This window comes from Spea bombifrons, chromosome 5 (assembly GCF_027358695.1).
Source record: "Spea bombifrons isolate aSpeBom1 chromosome 5, aSpeBom1.2.pri, whole genome shotgun sequence".
In the NCBI taxonomy this organism is placed as follows: Eukaryota; Metazoa; Chordata; class Amphibia; order Anura; family Pelobatidae; genus Spea; species Spea bombifrons.
The window spans coordinates 21,490,277-21,510,452 of NC_071091.1; the positions used below are offsets into that span (position 1 = coordinate 21,490,277).

A 20,176-nucleotide genomic window follows, 5' to 3' on the forward strand; every position below is an offset into this window, starting at 1 on the left:
ATCCTGTTTTGGCCCATACTTGGCCAGAGGTCCTAGGCAGTAGCCAAGTCTAGTGGACAATCCCTTATGCTTGCAACAAATGTATTTATTTGGTAGTGACACTCCACATAAAATCCACTCACTGGATATTTCAGCGTGGATAGGAAAAGCATATGACTATCTAGAATCTATGGCAAGACCAAAGACTGATTGAGGTTTGGGTCTTTACATCAGGAAAAAGGGCAAACTAGGTGGACTGAATGGTTCTTATCAGGGGTGTCACCAGAGATCATTGCAAGCTCTGCACACAACTTACATTCTCATCAGTGTCCACAGGGGGGCTTGTCCCCCTCACCCTGGATTTTTACTAGCCCTTCTCCATGCTGTGGCTGCTTGTATCTCAAGGGGGCACCGGTGACCCCCTGCAACCACTTTCTAAACAATTTTTAATTCTAAACAATTTTAACATAATGGGAGAAAGGAAACCGAGACTACTGTACAGGCACCATAATGAAAGCTTCAGGAGAAATAAGACGGTGTGGGCTGGAGGGAGTATGTATGTTTGTATGCGAGCATGAATGTCTATGTATAAGTATACACCGATAAACCATAACATTATGACCACCTGCCTGATATCGCGTAGGTCCCCCTTTTGCGGCCAAAACTGCCCTGACCTGTCAAGGCATGGACTCCATTAGACCTGTGAAGGTGTGCTGTGGCATCTGGCACCAATGTAAGAAATTAAGGGTGCCTTTAAAATGTGATATTACATTTATTGCATAATGTTTTGGGGACGATTTGGGTTTCTATAAGGTGAGAAATCTGGTTTTACAATGTAAGGTAATTTGCATAGTAATGCATTACAAAAGGTTTGGAACAAAGGCTCCAACAGAGGTGGGATACCCCACAGGGAGTCAGACAACTGAAGCCGATGTATTTTAACATAGGCGTGTGTGTATTTTTGCATAGACTACCTGTCTCCTCCATAATTGGATCATACAGGAAATCTCTGGAAAGAGGGGTTGGGTGAACCACTTTCTGGGAGGTACAAGGAATTCTGGGATGACTAGTTAGGGGTTGCAAGAGTCTGAGTAAGGGAGAAAGAAGAGTCTGAGTAAGAGAGAAAGAAGAGGAAGAAGAAGAAGAGTCGGAGAAAGGAGAGTCTGAGAAAGGAGAGCGCAGTGAACAGAAGTGTCCTGGGTCAGGAGACTCAGAACAAAGCTGCGCAAGATGGTGTTTGGGAAAAGCCTGTGAGCTGAGAGAGGTTTCCCAAGAATGTGTTTAAGTATCCCTTTTGTTTTGTATTATTATCAAACGTTTTCTGTATGTTATATGTTTTATAACCTGTAACAGTAGCCTAATTCAATATCAATATACATTTTTCTATACGCTTGTATTTGTGCTTTATTCGTCACACATTCCCTAAAAGAATATCCCTGTAAGAGGGTCATAATTTCTTACACCAAGACCTTAGCAGCAGATCCTTTAAGTTGCGAGCTGGGGCCTCCATGGATGTATCCTGGTGCCATGTGTTCTCCAGGTAAGTAACGCACATGCACCCTCTTCCATTGCTCCATAGTCTAGTTCTTATGCAAACATGCCCATTGTAGGGGCTTTCAGTAGTGGACAGGGGTCAGCATGGACACCCTGACTGGTCTGCAGCTGCCCAGCACCATACGTAACAAACTGATACGCACTGTTTGTTCTGACACCTTTCTATCAAAAGCAGCATTAACGTTTTAAGCAATTTGAGCTACAGTAGCTCATTTTTTGGATTTGACCACACAGGCCAGCCTTCACCCCCACATGCATCAATGAGCCTTGGCCGCCCATGACCCTGTCGCCGGTTCACCGCTTTTCCTTCCTTGGACCACTTTTGATAGGTATTGGAGATGCCCTGACCCTAGCCATCACAATTTGGCCCTTGTCAAAGTTTCCAAAAGATCCATACGCTTGCTCATTTTTTACTCCTACTAACACATCAACATTGAAGACAAAATGTTCACTTGCTGCCTAATACTGTATATCCCACCCACTGACAGGTGCCGTGATAACAAGATTATCAGTGCTATTCACTTCACCCTGCCAGTGGTCATAATGTTATGGCTGATTGGTGTATGTGTAAGTGTGTGTGAGCATGTATGTGTAAGTTGTTGGAGATGGAGTGTGTGTCAGCTTGAGTATGTAAGTATAAGTGTTTGTGTGTTATCATGGATGCGTATGTGTTGTGTGTGCATGAATGTGTATATATAAGTGGTTTGAGAGGGTGTGTGTACATTGGGAGTGGTGTGAGAGGGAGAGAATGAGTAAGTGTATGTGTAAGCATGTGTATGTGTGTTAGCATATGTAAATGTATTTAAGTGTGTTTGCATATGTGTGCCATAGTGTATGTTAAAGGGGGGGCAGAATATAACAAGAACAGATGGAGGCGAAAAGTACATAAGAGAAAAAAGATGGGTGAAGGCTAATATAAGACATAAAGGTCTGAAAGAGATAGCAAGGATGGAGGACTATAACACATTAAGGAGGAAATATATGGAATAAGTCAAAAATCACTTGGATATGACATCATATTCCAAAGAAAACAAGACAACCAAGACATTGTTTTAAATTTATTTTTAAAGAGATTTAAAAAAACAAAAAATGCAATATAATATTACAGTGGCTTGCACAAGTCAAAATCCCATATTGCTTGGCATTTTTTACAATTAAATTATTGCTTACAAGCTCTAATAAATACACAAATAGTGTTATATACAGAAGTGAGAAAGCACAGAAATACAAAAAATGCCTGTAAGCAGTATTTGTGATAAGTCCACAGAGAGGCTGCTTCACTCTTATCATTATATTTCATTAAGGGTCCATCAATCCCACCATCCGCTAGCCTGGGTCCCTGAGAAATCAACTCATTCTGATGCTTCCAGAGCCTACCAGAATTTAATAATATAGTAATATAAGAATATTTATATGGCACTCTAAATAACCCAATATTTTCTTACCTTTATGTTTACTAGTTTGATACTGGGACCATGACAATAACATTCAAAAAATTCCCCTTCGGAATATCGAGTGTTTTGTCTCACTACATTACACATTATGGAGCTGGGTTATTGGTACATTATGTTGTCACTCATGAAGGAAAGAGATGTTCAAAGCTATCCCAGGATTCAATTAGTTTGTGGCCTGAGGTCACAATGAAATCGACACAGTGCAGACTATGATGTTTATTGTGTAATAAGTGTACTGACAGTAGTCAATATGAGATGACCAGCATTTTCCATTATAGGGCAGGACAACCAACAATAATGCATTTAGAGAAGCTGGGATTTAAAAAAAACCCAAGCATTTAACCTTCTTTAAATTGACTGTTACTCTTAATTCCGATTCTTTACATTCTATAGCTGGGGTTGCTCTTGAAATATGGTATAAGTGGAGTATTGTATGTTTTATATACCTCCCTTTTGTTTGATTAAATGAGTTTGAAAGAGAAGGAGCCTGGGGCCTGGAAGGTTGGCCTTTATAATGCACAGTAAAGTGGGTGAGTTGGAATGTTGATGACCCCCATTTCAATTAACTAAACCCACAAAGAACCACTCACTACCTTCATAAGCAAGGGATGATAGGCTGTGAATCCCAAGCAGTTATTATTTTTAGCTAGCGGTGGGGCTGACAGCCTTAGCACAAAGCGTCACTGATGGAGAGTATCCGGGATCGCTAGGTTCACGACAGATCACTTCACTGCGTGATGCTTGTTTCAACGGACTATAATTATAGGGAATGTTCTGAATATCGCTAAACAAAATCATATTTCAGACTCCAGATTGTATAGCCGTCCGCTTGCATGCACTAGGAACACAGCACTATTCTAAGTACTCGGACAAGTCAAAAATGTCACGGACAAAAGGAATATTTCAATGTAAAACAAAGGCATATTCAGTAGTTTCGCATGCAGAAGGAACGGAGTACTTACTATAGAGCTGTAAGGATATGTACATGTATGTTTGTAGTTATGTTCCAGTGCACAGTATGGGTTTCCAAGCCAATACACTGAACTCAAAGTATGAACATTACATTTTTTTACATGAAATAAATCAAGCGTCTCAATAAATATATAGTCAGCTTTCTACATAGTGAATAGTGTATTTACATATAATTTCATTATTACTGAACATACAGATTATACACTACAGCCTTTTGAGAAAAAAATACATACAGTATATAAAGAATGTTTTCTTTTTGTTATTTATAAGTGCTGGCAAATTAGGCAGCCCCAAGATCAAAAAATAAAGGGGATCCCTTTAGTAAATTATCATGTCCGGGGAAAGGGAACCTATTGTAATGGAGGTCTGTGATAAAATAAATACATTACTAAATTGTTAGACACTTAATAAAAATGATATTGGCCGGGGCAATTTAGCCAATTCAACTTATGACAAATTCAACTATTTTACGATTTGACATTCTCCTTTATTTATAGTTCTAGAAAGCATTTTCGCGTGAAATGATATACTTTTTTTGGCTTCTATTAATAAGCATGGGCAAAATACGTGAACATGTACACAGGCTTCTAGTGAAGCTTCCTGGCCACCGACCTCGTAGTTTTACAGACATCTCCTATGCTAGGAATGAGGCAGAGTTAAGCATTCTTTGCACAAAAACCTCTTACAGACTCATGGAAATAGTACGAAATGATTGGTTCTTCCAAGTGTGTTTTACTGTTACAATAATAAGGATATTTACTATAATGGCCAATGCCATAAATATACAGTAGTCAAAATACCACTGGATCCTATGAAGGTAACTGTGAATGGGCAGATTCACACAAACTGGTGACCAGAATGAACAATGAGTTATGATTTCCACATCATCCATGAAGTATTAATATATCAAATTATCCCAGCCCACTTGTAACATGAGAGAGTGGGACGTAAGTGGAGCAGCCCCCCACCGGAAGTGGTAGAGGATAATACAGTGAGGGAATATAAAGATGTATGGGAAAAGCATAGAGCTACCCAGAATCTAAGATGAGACCAAGGACTGATTAAAGTCCGAGTCTTTATATCAGAAAAAAAGGGCAGAGTAGGTGGGCTTTTGAGTGGTGCTTGATTATATATGAATTTTAACTAAAACTGGGGAACAAAGTAATAAAAGCCAATTTATAATTTAAAAAAAAACAGCTAAGGGTTTAGCTCAGTGTTGTTTGAGCTCAGGAAGTTTTCGGATTCATTTGTATGCCTTATAATAACAAGTTAACTTGTAGTTTTATACAGTACAAAAAATACCTGTAAAAGGCTTCAATATCACAGAGCACCATTAGGTTAAATAATTAGAAAATTTGATCCCAGGAGTATAAATTGCTCCGTAACATTTCAAGCAGTTTATTACAGTATCAACGTATATTTTAATCCTCAGAAAAATAGAGCATCAATAAATATTTGCAGGGAGAGTCACTTACTAGGAAATTGTTATCACATACATACGTTATTGTCAAGAAAAATGTATAGTTTATACAGCCATTTCAGCTTGTCTTATTTCATGCTCTGTAAATCACAAAATAGGCCAATATTTCCGCGATACCTCCATTCAAAAATGCTTTTACTGCATGAATGCACTGCAGAAACAGCGGTACAACTAACATGGTTACCGGATCATTTTGATGTCAACAATGTAATATAAAATATAGAAATACATTCAAAAATAAAAAAGAAACGTATATATGAAATATTCATTCGATTAGAGCATTAAGTCACGGCGAGGGACTCCAGACTTGTACGTTGGGTAGTGTAGTAACAGCCTCCTGGCTATTAAATATATAAATGTATAATATATTGTTAAAACATGCCCAGTGCTTTATACAGAGTTCTGGAAACGTTAAATGTTTTAGTACCAAAGAAGATGTAACATATCTTACGTAAATCTCTTCTGGCACTGTAAATTCTAAAGTATCAAACGGCCTCGAATTTGGTTTTAATTAGTTCATTCTAGGGCTTGCTTTGCTGTGCTACAGTACTAGACGCCCCTTTTTTTCTTCAAAGTTTATCACATCATCACTGAACTGCTGACAACTTTCCTGCAGTATCTGGGCTCTGAATGTTCTGGGAACACACAACATGAACCAACAAGCTGAGGTTAGCGCTGAGGGACAGCTGAGGTTAGCGCTTAAGTCCAAATACAGAATGATTCTCTCTCGTTTCTGTTAGGATTTTTTGAAATGCTGCATGTAGAAGAAAAAGAGCTCATGTTTAGTATAAAACTGGAGCCAGCGTTATGGTTCTGAATGTCACGGCGAAGTAACATAACCACTAACACAATATAGGCAACCACCATTAACACTTTTTATACGCTGTTAAGTAGCGACCTAACCAGGTTAGAACCCCTTGATATACATTAGGTATAACTCGTTTACTCACCTCAGATCACTCTGCAATGTCATCCTATTTCAGTAGTTTTGCAGAGCATTCTAGTCACTACTGTCTTACTGTCACTACTGGGTAATGCGGGATAACTTTCAATGTAATGTGCATTGGACTCAGCAGGACCTTTCATGGAGCTTCTGAGCTTGTTGTAAGCACATTTAATGGTAAGATATTTACCACAACATTATTTATAATGAGTCTACTTGGCCACTAGAACCTTGTGTATTGAAGTTCAGATCATGGCCCCAAGAACAAGAACTACATATCTGGCTACATATTTACAGTAGTGTTAGGGCTACTTTGCTTGGTTTGAACTATTAACTCCAAAAGTCTATAAAGTGTATACATGTGTGGTTTCATGAAGAGCATCCAGGAGGTTGAGGAGCCACGGCTGTGTATGTTACAGAACTTGAAATCCATTTTCTTCAAAGACTGGACTGAAGTCTTTTTTTACACATAGATTTGTCCACTACTGATAAAACTCAGTAATATTCTCAGTAAAGCAACATGCTTGGCATCGGCAGTCTCTTGTTGTGGGTCTGTTGTGCACTCATGCCCGTGGCTCTATCCTGTGCGAAAGTTCAAAGAGCGTCTGCTGGTTGTCGATCACATGCAAGTGATGCGTGTAAAACTTCGCCTCCAGACGTTCTTTCTGAGGAATGTCGTTGCCTTTTGGAGATAAAACAAGAAACAATGATAAGAAAATATATAGACAGCAGAAACACTTTTGCTTATCAAATAATGAATGTTAGGGTACAAGTCAGTTCACCATCATCACTCAATCCTTGCTTTGCATTACCAGATATCCTCTAGGTGTCAATCATCTATTAGTGTTAGAAAAAAAACACACAAGCTGGGCTGGTTCTCGGTCGCGCATGAAAAAATATTTTAGACATTTTTGGAACTCACTGGCAACTACTAATGTTTGGAAACGTGTACTTTCTTGCTTGTTCTTGTTTTTTTGCCGTGCTTTTTTTTCACCAATGACTTGCACACAGTCATGTATTAGAGCATAGGGGGCACCAGTAGCCTTTGTCACACTTGGAGAGTAAACCTGACCCTGGGCATGTCTGGCTTTCTCTAGCGCCACTTGTAATTCATGAAAGCGCTGAAGATGAGGCAGCTGATCACATTACTGCAGGGCAAAGTAACATATGATAGACAATATGCTCTCCATTAATCCCTCATGCCCACGACATGCTATTCCATCCTAGCTGAGCTGCAACGTCCGTCAAGGACCACCATCAAAGACCTGCTTTGCCATTAACGTGTTATCAAACTATACAGCTTTCCACTCGTCTCCACAGTGCACATACAGCCCTGCTCCTTATTAATCCCACAACCAATTCTGTCAATTTGCAGCGCAAATGAACCTTGACTCCCCAAATGCTGGTATATGGGGTTCTACATGAGGATACAGAAATGCAAAGCAAGGCAATATTTGATATAAGAAGGAAATAATTCTTACCACCTTCCTCTTTAGGGAAAGATAATTTTAGGAATTAAGCAGTTTACTGAGTGGCTTGATTCAGCGTGCCAATGAATTTTGTATTTGAAAGTGGAAAGACTAGACTTGCTAAAGAATGATGACAAGCTTTTAGGCCTGAGCTGAAAATACATTGTGTTCTATTGGAATGTAAATGACGTTCGCTCTGCAGATTTGGAATTCATGCCTCCATCTAAATTATTTCGAGATGGAATGTAAAGTACATAATAAAAATGACAATGTCCAGGTATGTTCTGTTCTGTTCTGCCTTTGCTTGAGAGGGCTGCTACATGATGCTAAACATGCGTTTACCCAAAAAACAGAAGCCTCTTCGACATTTAGGAAATTAGTAAAATTCAATAAGACGCTTCTAGGGGTGTTTTCATCTCTGTGATTCTCCAAATAGTCATATCCCGGAGACTACTGTGTCTAACACCGTAAATTAATAATGGCATTTTACTGGAAGAAACTGTGCAGAATACTTGATTTCGGTGCCATAATTATACGGCATTACCATAAATCAAGATACAAGGAAACATCATTTGTGAGAATAACCATTACAGACTCAATTATTAAAAATATATTCAAAATTTAAAGGGAAAACATCATTTAAGGTAAGGGGGCACAATGAAAATGCAGAGAAGGTTATTCTGCTGAATCCTTCCATGCATTTGCAAAGGACCAAAAAAAACAAACTATTAATTTAAAGGAGTCATTAAGGTGCAAATGATGGCTAGAAAGCCCTTTTAATGGAATTTTTTCTTAAAAAGCAATAAATTGATTGATGTAGATTTGCATCTTGTTCCATTTGTCCCTCAACACTACAACATACAGCCCATTAACAAAACACAAGCCAAATGGGTCATACTTTGTTGTCCAGTACACTATGAATTAATTGAGTTTGGGCTTTTAATAAATTTCATTTGTCCTAGGGAACCTAATGTATAAACAGCTACTGTCACCACCTACCAATAATTATCACTTTAACACCGATAAAATAAATACTCTTACTCATCAAAATCAATATTCCCAAAATAATATTAACAAAATTAACAATTTTAACAATCGTTAATAAAAAAGTTAGATATGTTTGTTTTTCTCACTTACCAAACTGGTTATTCCGGCAGTATCTAAGTGACCGCACTGTGTCTGCTATCATATGCTGGGAAAAATAAAGGGTACATATTGTTAATGCGTATCGCAAACAAACGTATGGAGCGAACTGAATGCTTGTCTTAATAAAAGTACACACCTCATTCGATTTTACGCATCTGAATCGTACATACTGTGCAAAGAAATGCATTATTTTCTAAATCATTACGACAATTATTCTAATCTTCTTATAAACGATTTTACTTGCATGCCAGGGCAGCCAAGAGGAGTTGCATCACTTAATTACACTTCCATGTGCCAAAGCTCCTCCTTTGTGCCGAATCCATGGAAAATGCCAGCCCGCCAATAAATATACATTTGGAGCTACTGCTGCTTAACATGCGCAACTTATTCTTAATAAGCATTTAATTAATTCCCGTGGCCGCACAGCGTGGTGGTTCTCGCACACTTCGAGATGTAATTTAATGTTTAAGTAAAAGGAGCAGTGTTGCATTTTAAAATAAAAGCGCTGTTCCGAAGTGTGTTTGGAGAAAATCTTGGATTATGCTGAAAGTCACCATGTGTTGGATGTAGATAATGCTTTTCTTCCAGTCTTCTATTACCATAATATCACACATTGGTACTTGGCGATTTTGTCATCCTTCCTCATGCTTATGATTCCAGAGAGGTTAACTATTAGGAATCGTAACCCTCTGCGTGCCAGGGAAACTATATTCCGGGACATTTTGTTCTCCCACAGAGTCATTACCCACCTAGTATTTTAATTATACGAAAGACCCATAAATTATTATTATTGTCCTAAGGAGCTGTCTCTTAGAATTGTAAATTTTAGGGAAATATAGAAATTAAATCGAGAGATCCCTATGCCCAAGTAAAAATCTACACAGGAATCTTGTAAAGCTGCGTCCCCAAGCCATGCCTCTCACCTTTGAAACAACGGCAACATTTAGATTATTTAAAAAAGGTTAGGAGGCATGTAAGACCTCAGATAAGGTTCTATCGCCCAATACATTTTGCGCCTGTGTTCCTGGCATAATTTATTAACAAGTTTACTTGGGCACTCAGCAGTGCTAGGAATAATGTTTATAATATTATATTTATTTAAAACTAGGTAAGATTGCACCATTAAACATGATGAGCATTTTATATTGACCTCAAAATTAAAATGAACCTGTTTATTCCACGAAACAAAAGGTTATCATGAACTGTTAGACTCATGAAATCCTCTGTAAAAGTTCAACAATAGACTGGTGATAAAAATAGCTAACTTAACAATATTCAAAAGTTTAAAAAAAATTAAAAATCTAGAATAAACAGAGAGAAGTGAATCATAATTTATTAGATAAAACACCCTGCAGCTGAAGCCAAAAATGTGTCTGTAAAAAAAGCTTTGAACTTCTTTCCACATCTGGACATGAGGTTGTATACAAACAGCGCCCGAGTGACATTGTGTTCCTGCACAGGAACAAAGCCACCAGCCCAGGAGAAGAAAAACAATAGGCAGAAAACACAGGGCGCACATCCAAAAGCTTCGGCATCCATGTGTTTTTAAGAGTTGTTGACAGTATTTTCACATCCTCTCAAAAAAGAAAATGACTCACATGTTGTGAGGTCTGAGAATCTGGCCAACGCGATAGACACAGGAAGCTATTTTCAGCTTATCCATAATTTACCATCAGTTCCAGTATGATATTAAGACAAAAAACAGTGAAAAGACTCGCCAAATAGGTTGCTGTTCTTTCAAGTGTTTTGAAGGCTCAGTAAAAAAAATGGATATACCCATAACAGAGAGATAGAGAAGATAGAGCCTTTAGTCCAAGGTGAAACGGTTTATTAGGCCAACATAGAACAAGATGTTTATTCACATACACTTTGAGGACCTTTCAGGTCTCGCCTCTGAAGAGGATCTCCGAGGTCCAGAAAGCTTATAAGGTTATGTATTTTTCTAAGTTGGCCCAATAAAAGAAATAACCTTAAAGTCTCCAATATTTATTAAAGGAATAATCATGCTAGTTTTATTTTGGTAAGACCTGAAAAATATCTCTGAGTGTTGTATATATGAAACGCTGTGCACCACCCTCTCTGTGGATCGCAGCTAGGTTCAATCCCGAGACCAGACCCCATCGGAGAATTGAGCTATACAGAAGTAACCACTAATATACATTTTTTTAATATTACACATTATATGTGGTGATATCCATCGTCAGCAAATACAATTACTTACCAGCTTCTCAAAATTTACAAGGTTGTCCAAAAACGTTTTATTTCCTTCATGAATGAAGGTAACATCTGGAAGAAAAATAAGTCTATATTTCAGATTTTATTAGAACATTGCTTTTGTCTTATCACAGAGAATAGAATGCATTGCTCTTGCACCCAGGGGGCTGAAAGGTAATTATTGTAAAGGCTCTGCATCCAGTGATTCCTCTAGTTATTCGTAAGGATACAATGCCTCTTGTTCTTGCCATGGAAGAGTTTCTTTCTTTATATCTATCTATCTATTTTTTATACACACACACCTATTACAAACACACTAATTAGTAATTGCAAAAGTATGGATCAGTCTGCAGGTTGATTAATGACTGGAGATTTAGCCACTTCAGGAATAGCTCAACATTAGCAAGGACATAAATTAATTAAATTTTAATAGCCCAAGATGCTTGAAGAGTGCTCCAGTCAATGTCAAATGATATCAAAGAACTGATGTGATTTGCATGCAAACCGGCATGGATACAGCTGTATTTTAAGTGCCAGGAGTTATTTAAGAGCAGCATACACGTGCTATACGCATAAGCTGCAACAGCCATTATACCAAATTAACCCCTAAAGTCCATTATTCATTTCAATCAGCCATCAAGCCTAAGATATCCATGCCTACGTTTAGAAAAATACTGCATAACAGGAATAAAATAGAAAGAAATAATTCCAATGCTGGAAACTTCGTATGTGGTGATAAGGGCATTGCCGTACAGCCCATCTAGTCTGCTCATAGAAAAAAATCATTGCTCTTTGCAGAAGTCTTCTTCATTGTCTGTGATAAGCATTATTGATCTGATCTGTGGTATGGTAAAAAAAAGCTTCTTGCAGACTTACACAAGTGGTGCCAGCACTAATCTATGAGCAATGACTTTTAAATGAACACTGTCAGTGAGGTCTAGGTGTGTCAAAGGGTTTGTTGGTTCTCATCATCTAAGCAATGAGAATGTTTTGCAGCCTTTGAAAACTCCTCATTCTTCCTCTCCACAATATAGATGTTAATTCATTCATATTGATTACCTTTGAGAAGCAAGGGCATGAAGGGAATTTTCGGTGGCTTCATTTTCTTAAAGGTATCTCGGTATGCTTTGTGATTCAGAGACGGATCCTAGAACATGAGATGGAAAATAAGAGGTCATTGACCTATCGAAGGAAATGTTTCAGACTGTCAATATAGACCTCAGGAAAATACAACGCGTGCGACAGAGAGCGAATATAGTTCTAGAGACATCGTGTATGTTCACAAGAAGAAGGCATGAGCTACTTAAAATAAATGGGATGTAAGCTCATTAGACAATTTAAGCGGGGTAAAAACTGAGGATGTATTCCTAGACAAAGAAAATCTAAAACGGACCCCAGGTTAAAAAAAAGATCCAGTGTTTCAGATTTCCTTTACATTTCATAACATGTTGTTTGAAAGAATATGTTCTGCCTGATTGGATGGATACAGACTTCTATAGATCTGCAGTTGATGCACTTTTCTGCTAGATGGCCATATGGGGAAAAAGTATTAGAGCTGGTAGAAGATGTTCAAGAACAGGGCCATATCACATTGTTTTCAATACAAGGTGGATCATTTTGCCAGAATTTTGGAAATCAAAAAGAAACTCTGCCTGTGGTGCTCAATGTAAAAAAAAAATGCATGGCGAGCATCGAGGACTGACTTTGAGAAGCTTATCTGTACAGAACATACATCATTAGGACAGCCGGTCTACAAGGTTATATTTTAAATAGTTATGTATGAAACACAAAAGAAAGGCTTCTGGAAAGGCCCTGAGCATGAAACAATCCCAGTAGATTAAAGTTTATATTTAATTTACAGTTTGTGTATTGTTTCAAAGCTCCTTTTCTTGGTAAATGTACCAATGTTTGCTCGAGTCGTTTCCTGGTCTTGCAAAAACAAAATAAGTGTTCCATTGGTCACCAGTTAATTTAAAGAAATTACTGTTACTAGCAGTGAGAATCGATGAAAATCTAGAAATAAAAAGAAGATGCACTCACCGTCAGGCTTTCAAGCTCAGAGAAGAGTTTCTTCAACTTTCCTGGGATTTTCTTGGAAAGAAAAGAAAGAGAATTCATAATGTGTTAGCAACAATCCTGAAGCTTTGAAGGCTCCTGCTAGCTTCCCAAACACTCCACAGTACTGGATGTGCACTGAATAACAAGTACAAGGACCTGGGACTTAATCATGACCAACTATCTCTCATTCCAAAAGGTTTCCTCTTCTGTTGTGTGAATTTGTTGTAATTAAAAACAACAAAGAGTGATGCGACATTTGTAGCACTACAAAACGCAAAAATTTCTTGACTACAAAACGCAAAAAAATATATCACCAGACAATAAAATTTATGGAGTAAGAGTTGTATTTCGTGCATTTACTTCTTACCTCCCAGGTTTGAGAAAGCCGACTTACAGATGCCGTGTTCAGACCCATTATAATGGCAAAGAAAGAGTTCAAGTTCCGCTGGGCTTTACAGCTGTAGAAGAAAATGAAACGTGTGTACTTAAATGTAATGGTTTATTTGTTTCAATATTCTGTTTCTACACAGTTATAAACTACCTCTATGCTGGTGGGTAGGTTGTGAGCTCAATCATTCGCGATGATGACCAGTCCATGGCGGTTACAGGCCAGCTCGTTCATGAGCAAGCGAGAACCACTATCATTTCATCTACACATTTGCTTGCACATATTTATCATTTATGTGAAGTATTCATTTGTAATTTGCTTTTTGTGCAACATTCCGCTCACGTGATTGCTACTAATTGCTATTTTTTGTCTCTACCTATCAGTAAGATAACTAATGCATCCCGATTATATCAGTGCACTGGAGATATCACTTTTGTTGTGCAAAAATAATATCATGAGTAAGCCAATTTTGGTCTACTGCAGACAGTTTAAATTGGTCATTCTACACTTCAAGGTAATGCATATTTAAAATAATGACAGACTCTCTAAATCAGAATGGGCTTTGGCACATGGGAAATAAGGATATGATATGTCTAAACTCAATTTATTCCCTCGGCAGCACTGGCTCCGCGTTGTGTTTCACAAATTAATTTCGAAAATTGAATTGCAAATAGAATATGTATAGACGTTTTTCCTCCTGTCCTCAAGGAACGAGGGATCATAAACCATACAGAAATTCCAGACGTTGTTAAGCACAGCATAATAAGTCAGTGACTAAATCTAAGATATTGTGCTTCATGTCTTACATCGGGAACTCCATGTAATGATCTCATAACGTAACTTAAATGTTCGAATAGGAAACGTTCTCAGGAATTACTTTTTATATCGTCAAACATCTAACATCATAGTAACCAGATGTTCATTTGAATTGCATGATTTTCTTTTTCTCCAGTGGATTCAATCAAATGGTTAAATGTTAAGTGAGAATACTGCATCACCCTTCTGCAAAGAGTGTAATAGGAACGGTGATAAATTATTACCGACTAATAGGATTGGAGGCAGAGCGTGTCTGTGTGAAAATGGTAAATCATTGGGGAGTCTACTACAGCCGGATAAAACGTCAGGACTCGTATAAACAGAACAAGGGTGCCAGCTGATTCATTCGGTATAAAACCAGACAACAGGCAATGTCCACTTAGAATCACACACATTGTAAAAACAATCTCTGGCTAGACTACTGGGACATCTTAAAGTCTGTCTCAGCAGTGTTAAGCAGAAACGCCTACAGTATTTGTATGTCAGGGAGCAAAAAGCAAATCTTTTCATCAATTGTAAAAGAAAAATAATATAATTGTAAAGTACAATAACTGCAGTTTTTATTTATGATCTTAAGGAAAAAGAATAGGGTCCTCAAACATTCTTCCCCAGAATAATATCCATTACTGTCCTGTCACTGGGTCTACAGTTACCAAGCGCAAAAGGCTACAACGGGCTCGAGCCATGGGCCGGTCTGGTTTAACCATGTTGAATGGATCAAGATGGCATGAGGTCTGGATAAGTAAAAGCAGACCTTGCAAGGCCCTCATTGAGACCCAGATCCTTCTGTCTTTCTTTCCTCTCCTGCACTTCCGGGAGCTCAGAATGAAGATATTTCTACTTACTGAGCAGCGATTTTGATGAACTTTTTAACCAGCTGCACTCGTTTAACCAGCTGGTTACAGAGCAGGATCTCGGTGGCCACCCAGAGCTGGACTTCATTACATCTCTGAAGGAGCAGGTTCAGGTTCAGCGTGTTTTCACTCTTCCCCTGTCTGCTGAACGTGAAGTAAATAAGCTCTTGCTGCAGAACAAAGGAAAATGGATTTACTCGTATTTCTTTACAATGTATCCACCGTACACAGAGCCGGATTTACACGCAAGGTCTTTTGGCACAAAGACTACTGATGGTCCACGCACTTAATTAAGGCTTGAAAGGCAAGGCATAGGCAACAAATGCAAGAGACGCACTTAAAAATGAGATAAAACTGCGTACTAATGTACAACATGCGGAAGCTCTGAACACACGCACAGTACATGTATGTATATGCATGTGTATACGATTCACAATAGTTTTAAAATGGACAAGATCAATGCAGGTTTTGTCTTTTCACCATAGCAACCAGTGATATCGTTCTGCTGATTTGACCATTCAATTGTCAGACAACAAAGACATCTGAATTATTACGCCAATCCTGCTGTGTTTATTTCCAGGCATTCCTAACCACAACTTTCCAAGTGCTAATCTTAACAGTACGATGACATCACTTCGCCGTCTCACCTCGTGAATCGAATTAAAGAGACTCCAGTCGAAGCTGGTCAATTCCAAAGCAATATCCCAGGTGTTCATCCCGAGAATCCTTACTGATCTGTGCTGCGTCTCCTCGTTCTCTGCAAAAGGATTCTACACCATAGCGGAGCGGGGGAAAAAAGGAAACGTGGTGTAAATGTTTTGGTCTGACTATGAAGACGATTAAAAAAATTACAAATGTTTGGAGGAGCGATCCGCTGGGAGTGCACTTGATTTTTTTCACGCTTGTTCTCCTTCGATAAGATTATTCAGTCAATTTAGGAAGAGGCCTTGAAGGCGGAAGAGTGTGATGAATTGATACTCATTGAGCAAAGTACTCTGGTCAGCAATTCAATTATAAAGGAACTGGCCAGGCAGATCTCATCATAAAAATGAAGTGCGCTTTGTTCTTTAATTAACTCCCTCTGTGCCAGACAACTTTTCACTATTACTTAAGAAGTAGGGGTTAAGACAGCATGGGCATGTCTTGGTATTGCGATGCTACAAAAAAAACAGCGACCCAACATCTCTTACCAGTGTAGCCGCTTTCCTGTAAGTATAAATGCGACTGGTTGATTCCAGAGACTTGACAAGGGCCATTTCTGTTGGAAGTAGTTCATGTTTTTCTATGGAAAAAAAAACATTCATCAAGAAATAGTTAATGATTAGCAGTTCATTTCACTACTCTATACTATAGATTATATTATTTCCAAAAAGACAAGATGAAAAACTAGTCTTTTAATTTTTTTTAAGAGAAAGGGAAATACAGAATCCATATAATTTGAAAACGCACCCTTGTTCTTACAACGAAGACCCAACAGCTTGTGTTTATAAAGAATCGAACACAAGTAAAAGAACCATATACTGTAACATAATTACGTTGTTACCTCAACAGGGTCTGGCTAACTATAAATATTCATGATTTGAGAGAGAAAAATATTACAGAATAGGTGCATTCAGGCTGTGGATTTTATGGTGCAGGGGTAGAAGTCCCCAGGCTTTATGACGGATGCTTAAAATGAAACCATATGGCACCCTAAGCATTAAAAAATACTGCATGCATTCAATAATTATATACTTCTCACCAACCTAAAAATAATATGTTTCTTGAAACTCAAATCGTTATATATTGGGGATTTTGTTCATTTTTTTAAGTAGGAGACAAGGTTATTTATAGAAATCAAACCTTAGATAACAATTTTGAAATCACATGGGTGATACCTTCAATAGTACTGAGCTAAGAAAAGGCCAAGCCTTTAATTAAGCACCCGAAGACGTTTTGTCTCACTTCTCTCACCATAGCTATGCTGCAGCTTCCATGCCTTCGCTCACAGTGGCCTCTAAACTAAAACTCACAAGATTTCCCATTTTCTAAGAAATTCATTTCAGACGGTGAAATAAAAGATTTATTGAAAATGCGCAAGCCTGTGATGTGTATTTCTAAAGTAAGCAAAGATCTGCCTAGAGAGTCAGGACTCAGGACCAGTGAACCAGCTGTCGCTATGGTAACAACCCTCTTGCTAGACGTTCTGTGCCTTGGAAGCGATCATCCAGCTGAGAGCATCCCCGAGGGGTGTTGGGTACCCGTGCAAGGAATTGGCAACCATTATTCCTTTACAGACATTTGTGATTTTAGTAGAAAGAAAACAGAATAAAAATTACCCCCAGAGAACGTGACAGTGACCAAAGCCAGGTCTTCCTCTGGTTGCTGAATTCTTTCACACACTATCTTCAATATATCCTGCACAGAGCTGGATACTTTAGCTCTGATGCTTACGTAGGAATGATCTGTTATGTAGACACGGCAGAAAACTGCACAAAAAAGGAAGGGTACAGGCTTTAGCATTCCACGGACAACGCCATAAAACTCGCACACTGTCAGCTTCTACTTTCCTGCTATGTATGGTATAAAGGCAACAGAAAATGAAAATCTTATCGTTCCAGCTGCTATTCTTCATAGAAAGTATTCTAGACATGTGCTTTTTCTCTTTTTTGCTACACTTTATTGCGCTGGCTTCTTTAATATACCGTATATATGTATATACAATTTGCTTTAGTTATTGCATACAGAGTGTGATATTTAATCATAGTAACCCATCATCTATATGGGATTTTTAGGGAGTTATTTACAGATAGGATAGCCCCACGTTATAGGAATGCAGGTTAGAGTCTAGGAAGAGTATACTATAATGGTTAGTGTGAGATTCCAATTACCCTATGATTCTAGGCTGAATATTCCCCACCTTTAGGAACATTTTAAAAGATATTGTCATAAAGTTGATTTTAGTTTCTTTTGGGTTTATTAGTTTCCCAATGATTTCGTGCTTTATTTTGAACGTGAAACTAGTAATACAATTTGGTGGGAGTTCCACTTTTAAATAGTCTCCCCACCCAACACCGATTTCTTACTTACTTTCCTCTATTTCGTTAATATTTCCTCTGTGTTGGAGCCAGTTCTCCTTCAGGCTGAATTGGTGGAAGAGGGCTTTATTCTGTAAGCAAAAGATAAAGAACAATATAGCCGTGTAATCATTTCATTTGTAAGGGTTTTTTTTAATGGTCCCAGAAAGAACTGACAAAATTCAAGAGAAGGAAACCTACCCACCCAACACAGGCAACATGAGCGTTAGTCATTTCTGCTCTACAGAAAGGAAGGGAAGGGGAGTATTACTGACACGACAAATTCACGGAACACCGTTTCCGTTCACATCTCATCCTACAGCCAACCGGACCATCCATTCATCAGCCCTTCTGCGAAAGATTGCTGTAACTGCATTATCCTAAAGGACTTTGGGCTCACAGGTGAAACAAAGGCTAACTGTATAAGAATTAGATTTTCTTGTTTCTGTACACAGCCAAAGAATTCTGAATGCATCATTACTATACGGACTCAACTGCTCTCTTATATTTCATGCAATTTATATATTATAAATTGTGATTCTAATGTCGGGGTGCACTGGTTTCAACACAGGCTTTAACCCTGTCCTGTGTGTGGGCAAGTAAGCCCCAAGCAGACCATACACACACAATGATACATCTGGAAAACATATCTCTCCTTGGTAAAAAAGCTCTATGGATCAGCGGTATAAAGGTTGGGACTTATAACATGGTAAAGCTTGTACGTATAAATGTAACATAACGTACATTGAAATCTTATCCTATGATGTATCACATCTAGTATGCAATATGGCAGATAGGATAACACACGGAGAGCATAAATGCCTAAAGGACACTTGATTGCAAATTATTAAAGGGTCCGGGGCTTAGATGTAAAGTAAACAAGTTTTACTTCATAGAGAGGGTAGTAGAAAACAACCTACCAGCAGAAGTGGTAAAAGTTAAAATAGTAAGGGAATTTAAACAGGCTTGGCATTTGTACATGGCATTAACATTAGAACAGCTCTGTTTCTCTGCTGGCCTTAAGGTTTGTTACATTATCACTGAGTGGTACATGCTATACTGAAACTACAGTACAGAGTAGGGGGAAGAAGAATAAAAGTACATGTATTACCTTTCTATGAGGTGAGTATTCATCAACCGTGCTGAAAAAAATAAAAAAGACATTATGTTTTATGGTACAACCACTTCTAATCATCCCCATATCCTACTGTATTGTAGTCTTCTCCGTTACATACTCATCTTTAATCAGGCACCCACTTTCCATATGCCTCCACCGCCTCATTATTCTCTCTCTGCAGTGCCTAACTCCATATTACTCCATATGTCCCCATATGTTCCGCTCCAGGATATATGGTGTGTATTCACTAAACCATGGGTTTTCAGCTCTCTGACTTCATTATGCATAAGGGGGTAATCCTAGTGAAGCTTCTACTTCAACTCATCTCAATGAATAAGGTGCAAGGTGCAAAACCGTAAGCCTCGGCATCTGATCAGCCCAAGGAACCGAGCCAGAGAGAAAATCATTGGAAGAAATGTGTCCATACAGACCAGAATGAGACATTTCGGGTAATTAGGAGGTAGCAGCAAAACTGTAGGAGATAAGGCTACCTGGCTCAAGGGGTGACAAGGATGGGCTTTTTAAATGCTTCAAAGCAAACACTAATTATAGTAAATATAGATTTACCGTATCTGCTAGTGAATAATCACTAAAGCCCCATCCATCTTCAGGATTAAGGCTCATCTGTCCTTCCTAACATAGTTATCCTACATCAAGAGATAATATTTCCTTTCCC

At 38.3% G+C, this 20,176-nt stretch overlaps 1 protein-coding gene across 1 annotated transcript in view; it reads right to left on the reverse strand.

Annotated features, from left to right (window-relative positions):
• Positions 1-6,480: 6,480 nt before the first annotated feature.
• RAPGEF5 (Rap guanine nucleotide exchange factor 5) overlaps positions 6,481-20,176 on the reverse strand; it is a 101,047-nt gene continuing 87,351 nt past the window's right edge. The window contains exons 15-26 of the mRNA XM_053466112.1: positions 19,495-19,525; positions 18,397-18,475; positions 17,646-17,795; positions 16,518-16,609; positions 15,975-16,097; positions 15,319-15,497; positions 13,637-13,727; positions 13,252-13,302; positions 12,271-12,358; positions 11,219-11,283; positions 8,989-9,043; positions 6,481-7,064 (exon numbers count right to left, since the gene is read on the reverse strand). Coding sequence (XP_053322087.1) covers positions 6,946-7,064; positions 8,989-9,043; positions 11,219-11,283; positions 12,271-12,358; positions 13,252-13,302; positions 13,637-13,727; positions 15,319-15,497; positions 15,975-16,097; positions 16,518-16,609; positions 17,646-17,795; positions 18,397-18,475; positions 19,495-19,525 — 1,123 coding nt within the window. The 3' untranslated portion in view covers positions 6,481-6,945. The remainder of the gene's footprint in view (positions 7,065-8,988; positions 9,044-11,218; positions 11,284-12,270; positions 12,359-13,251; positions 13,303-13,636; positions 13,728-15,318; positions 15,498-15,974; positions 16,098-16,517; positions 16,610-17,645; positions 17,796-18,396; positions 18,476-19,494; positions 19,526-20,176) is intronic.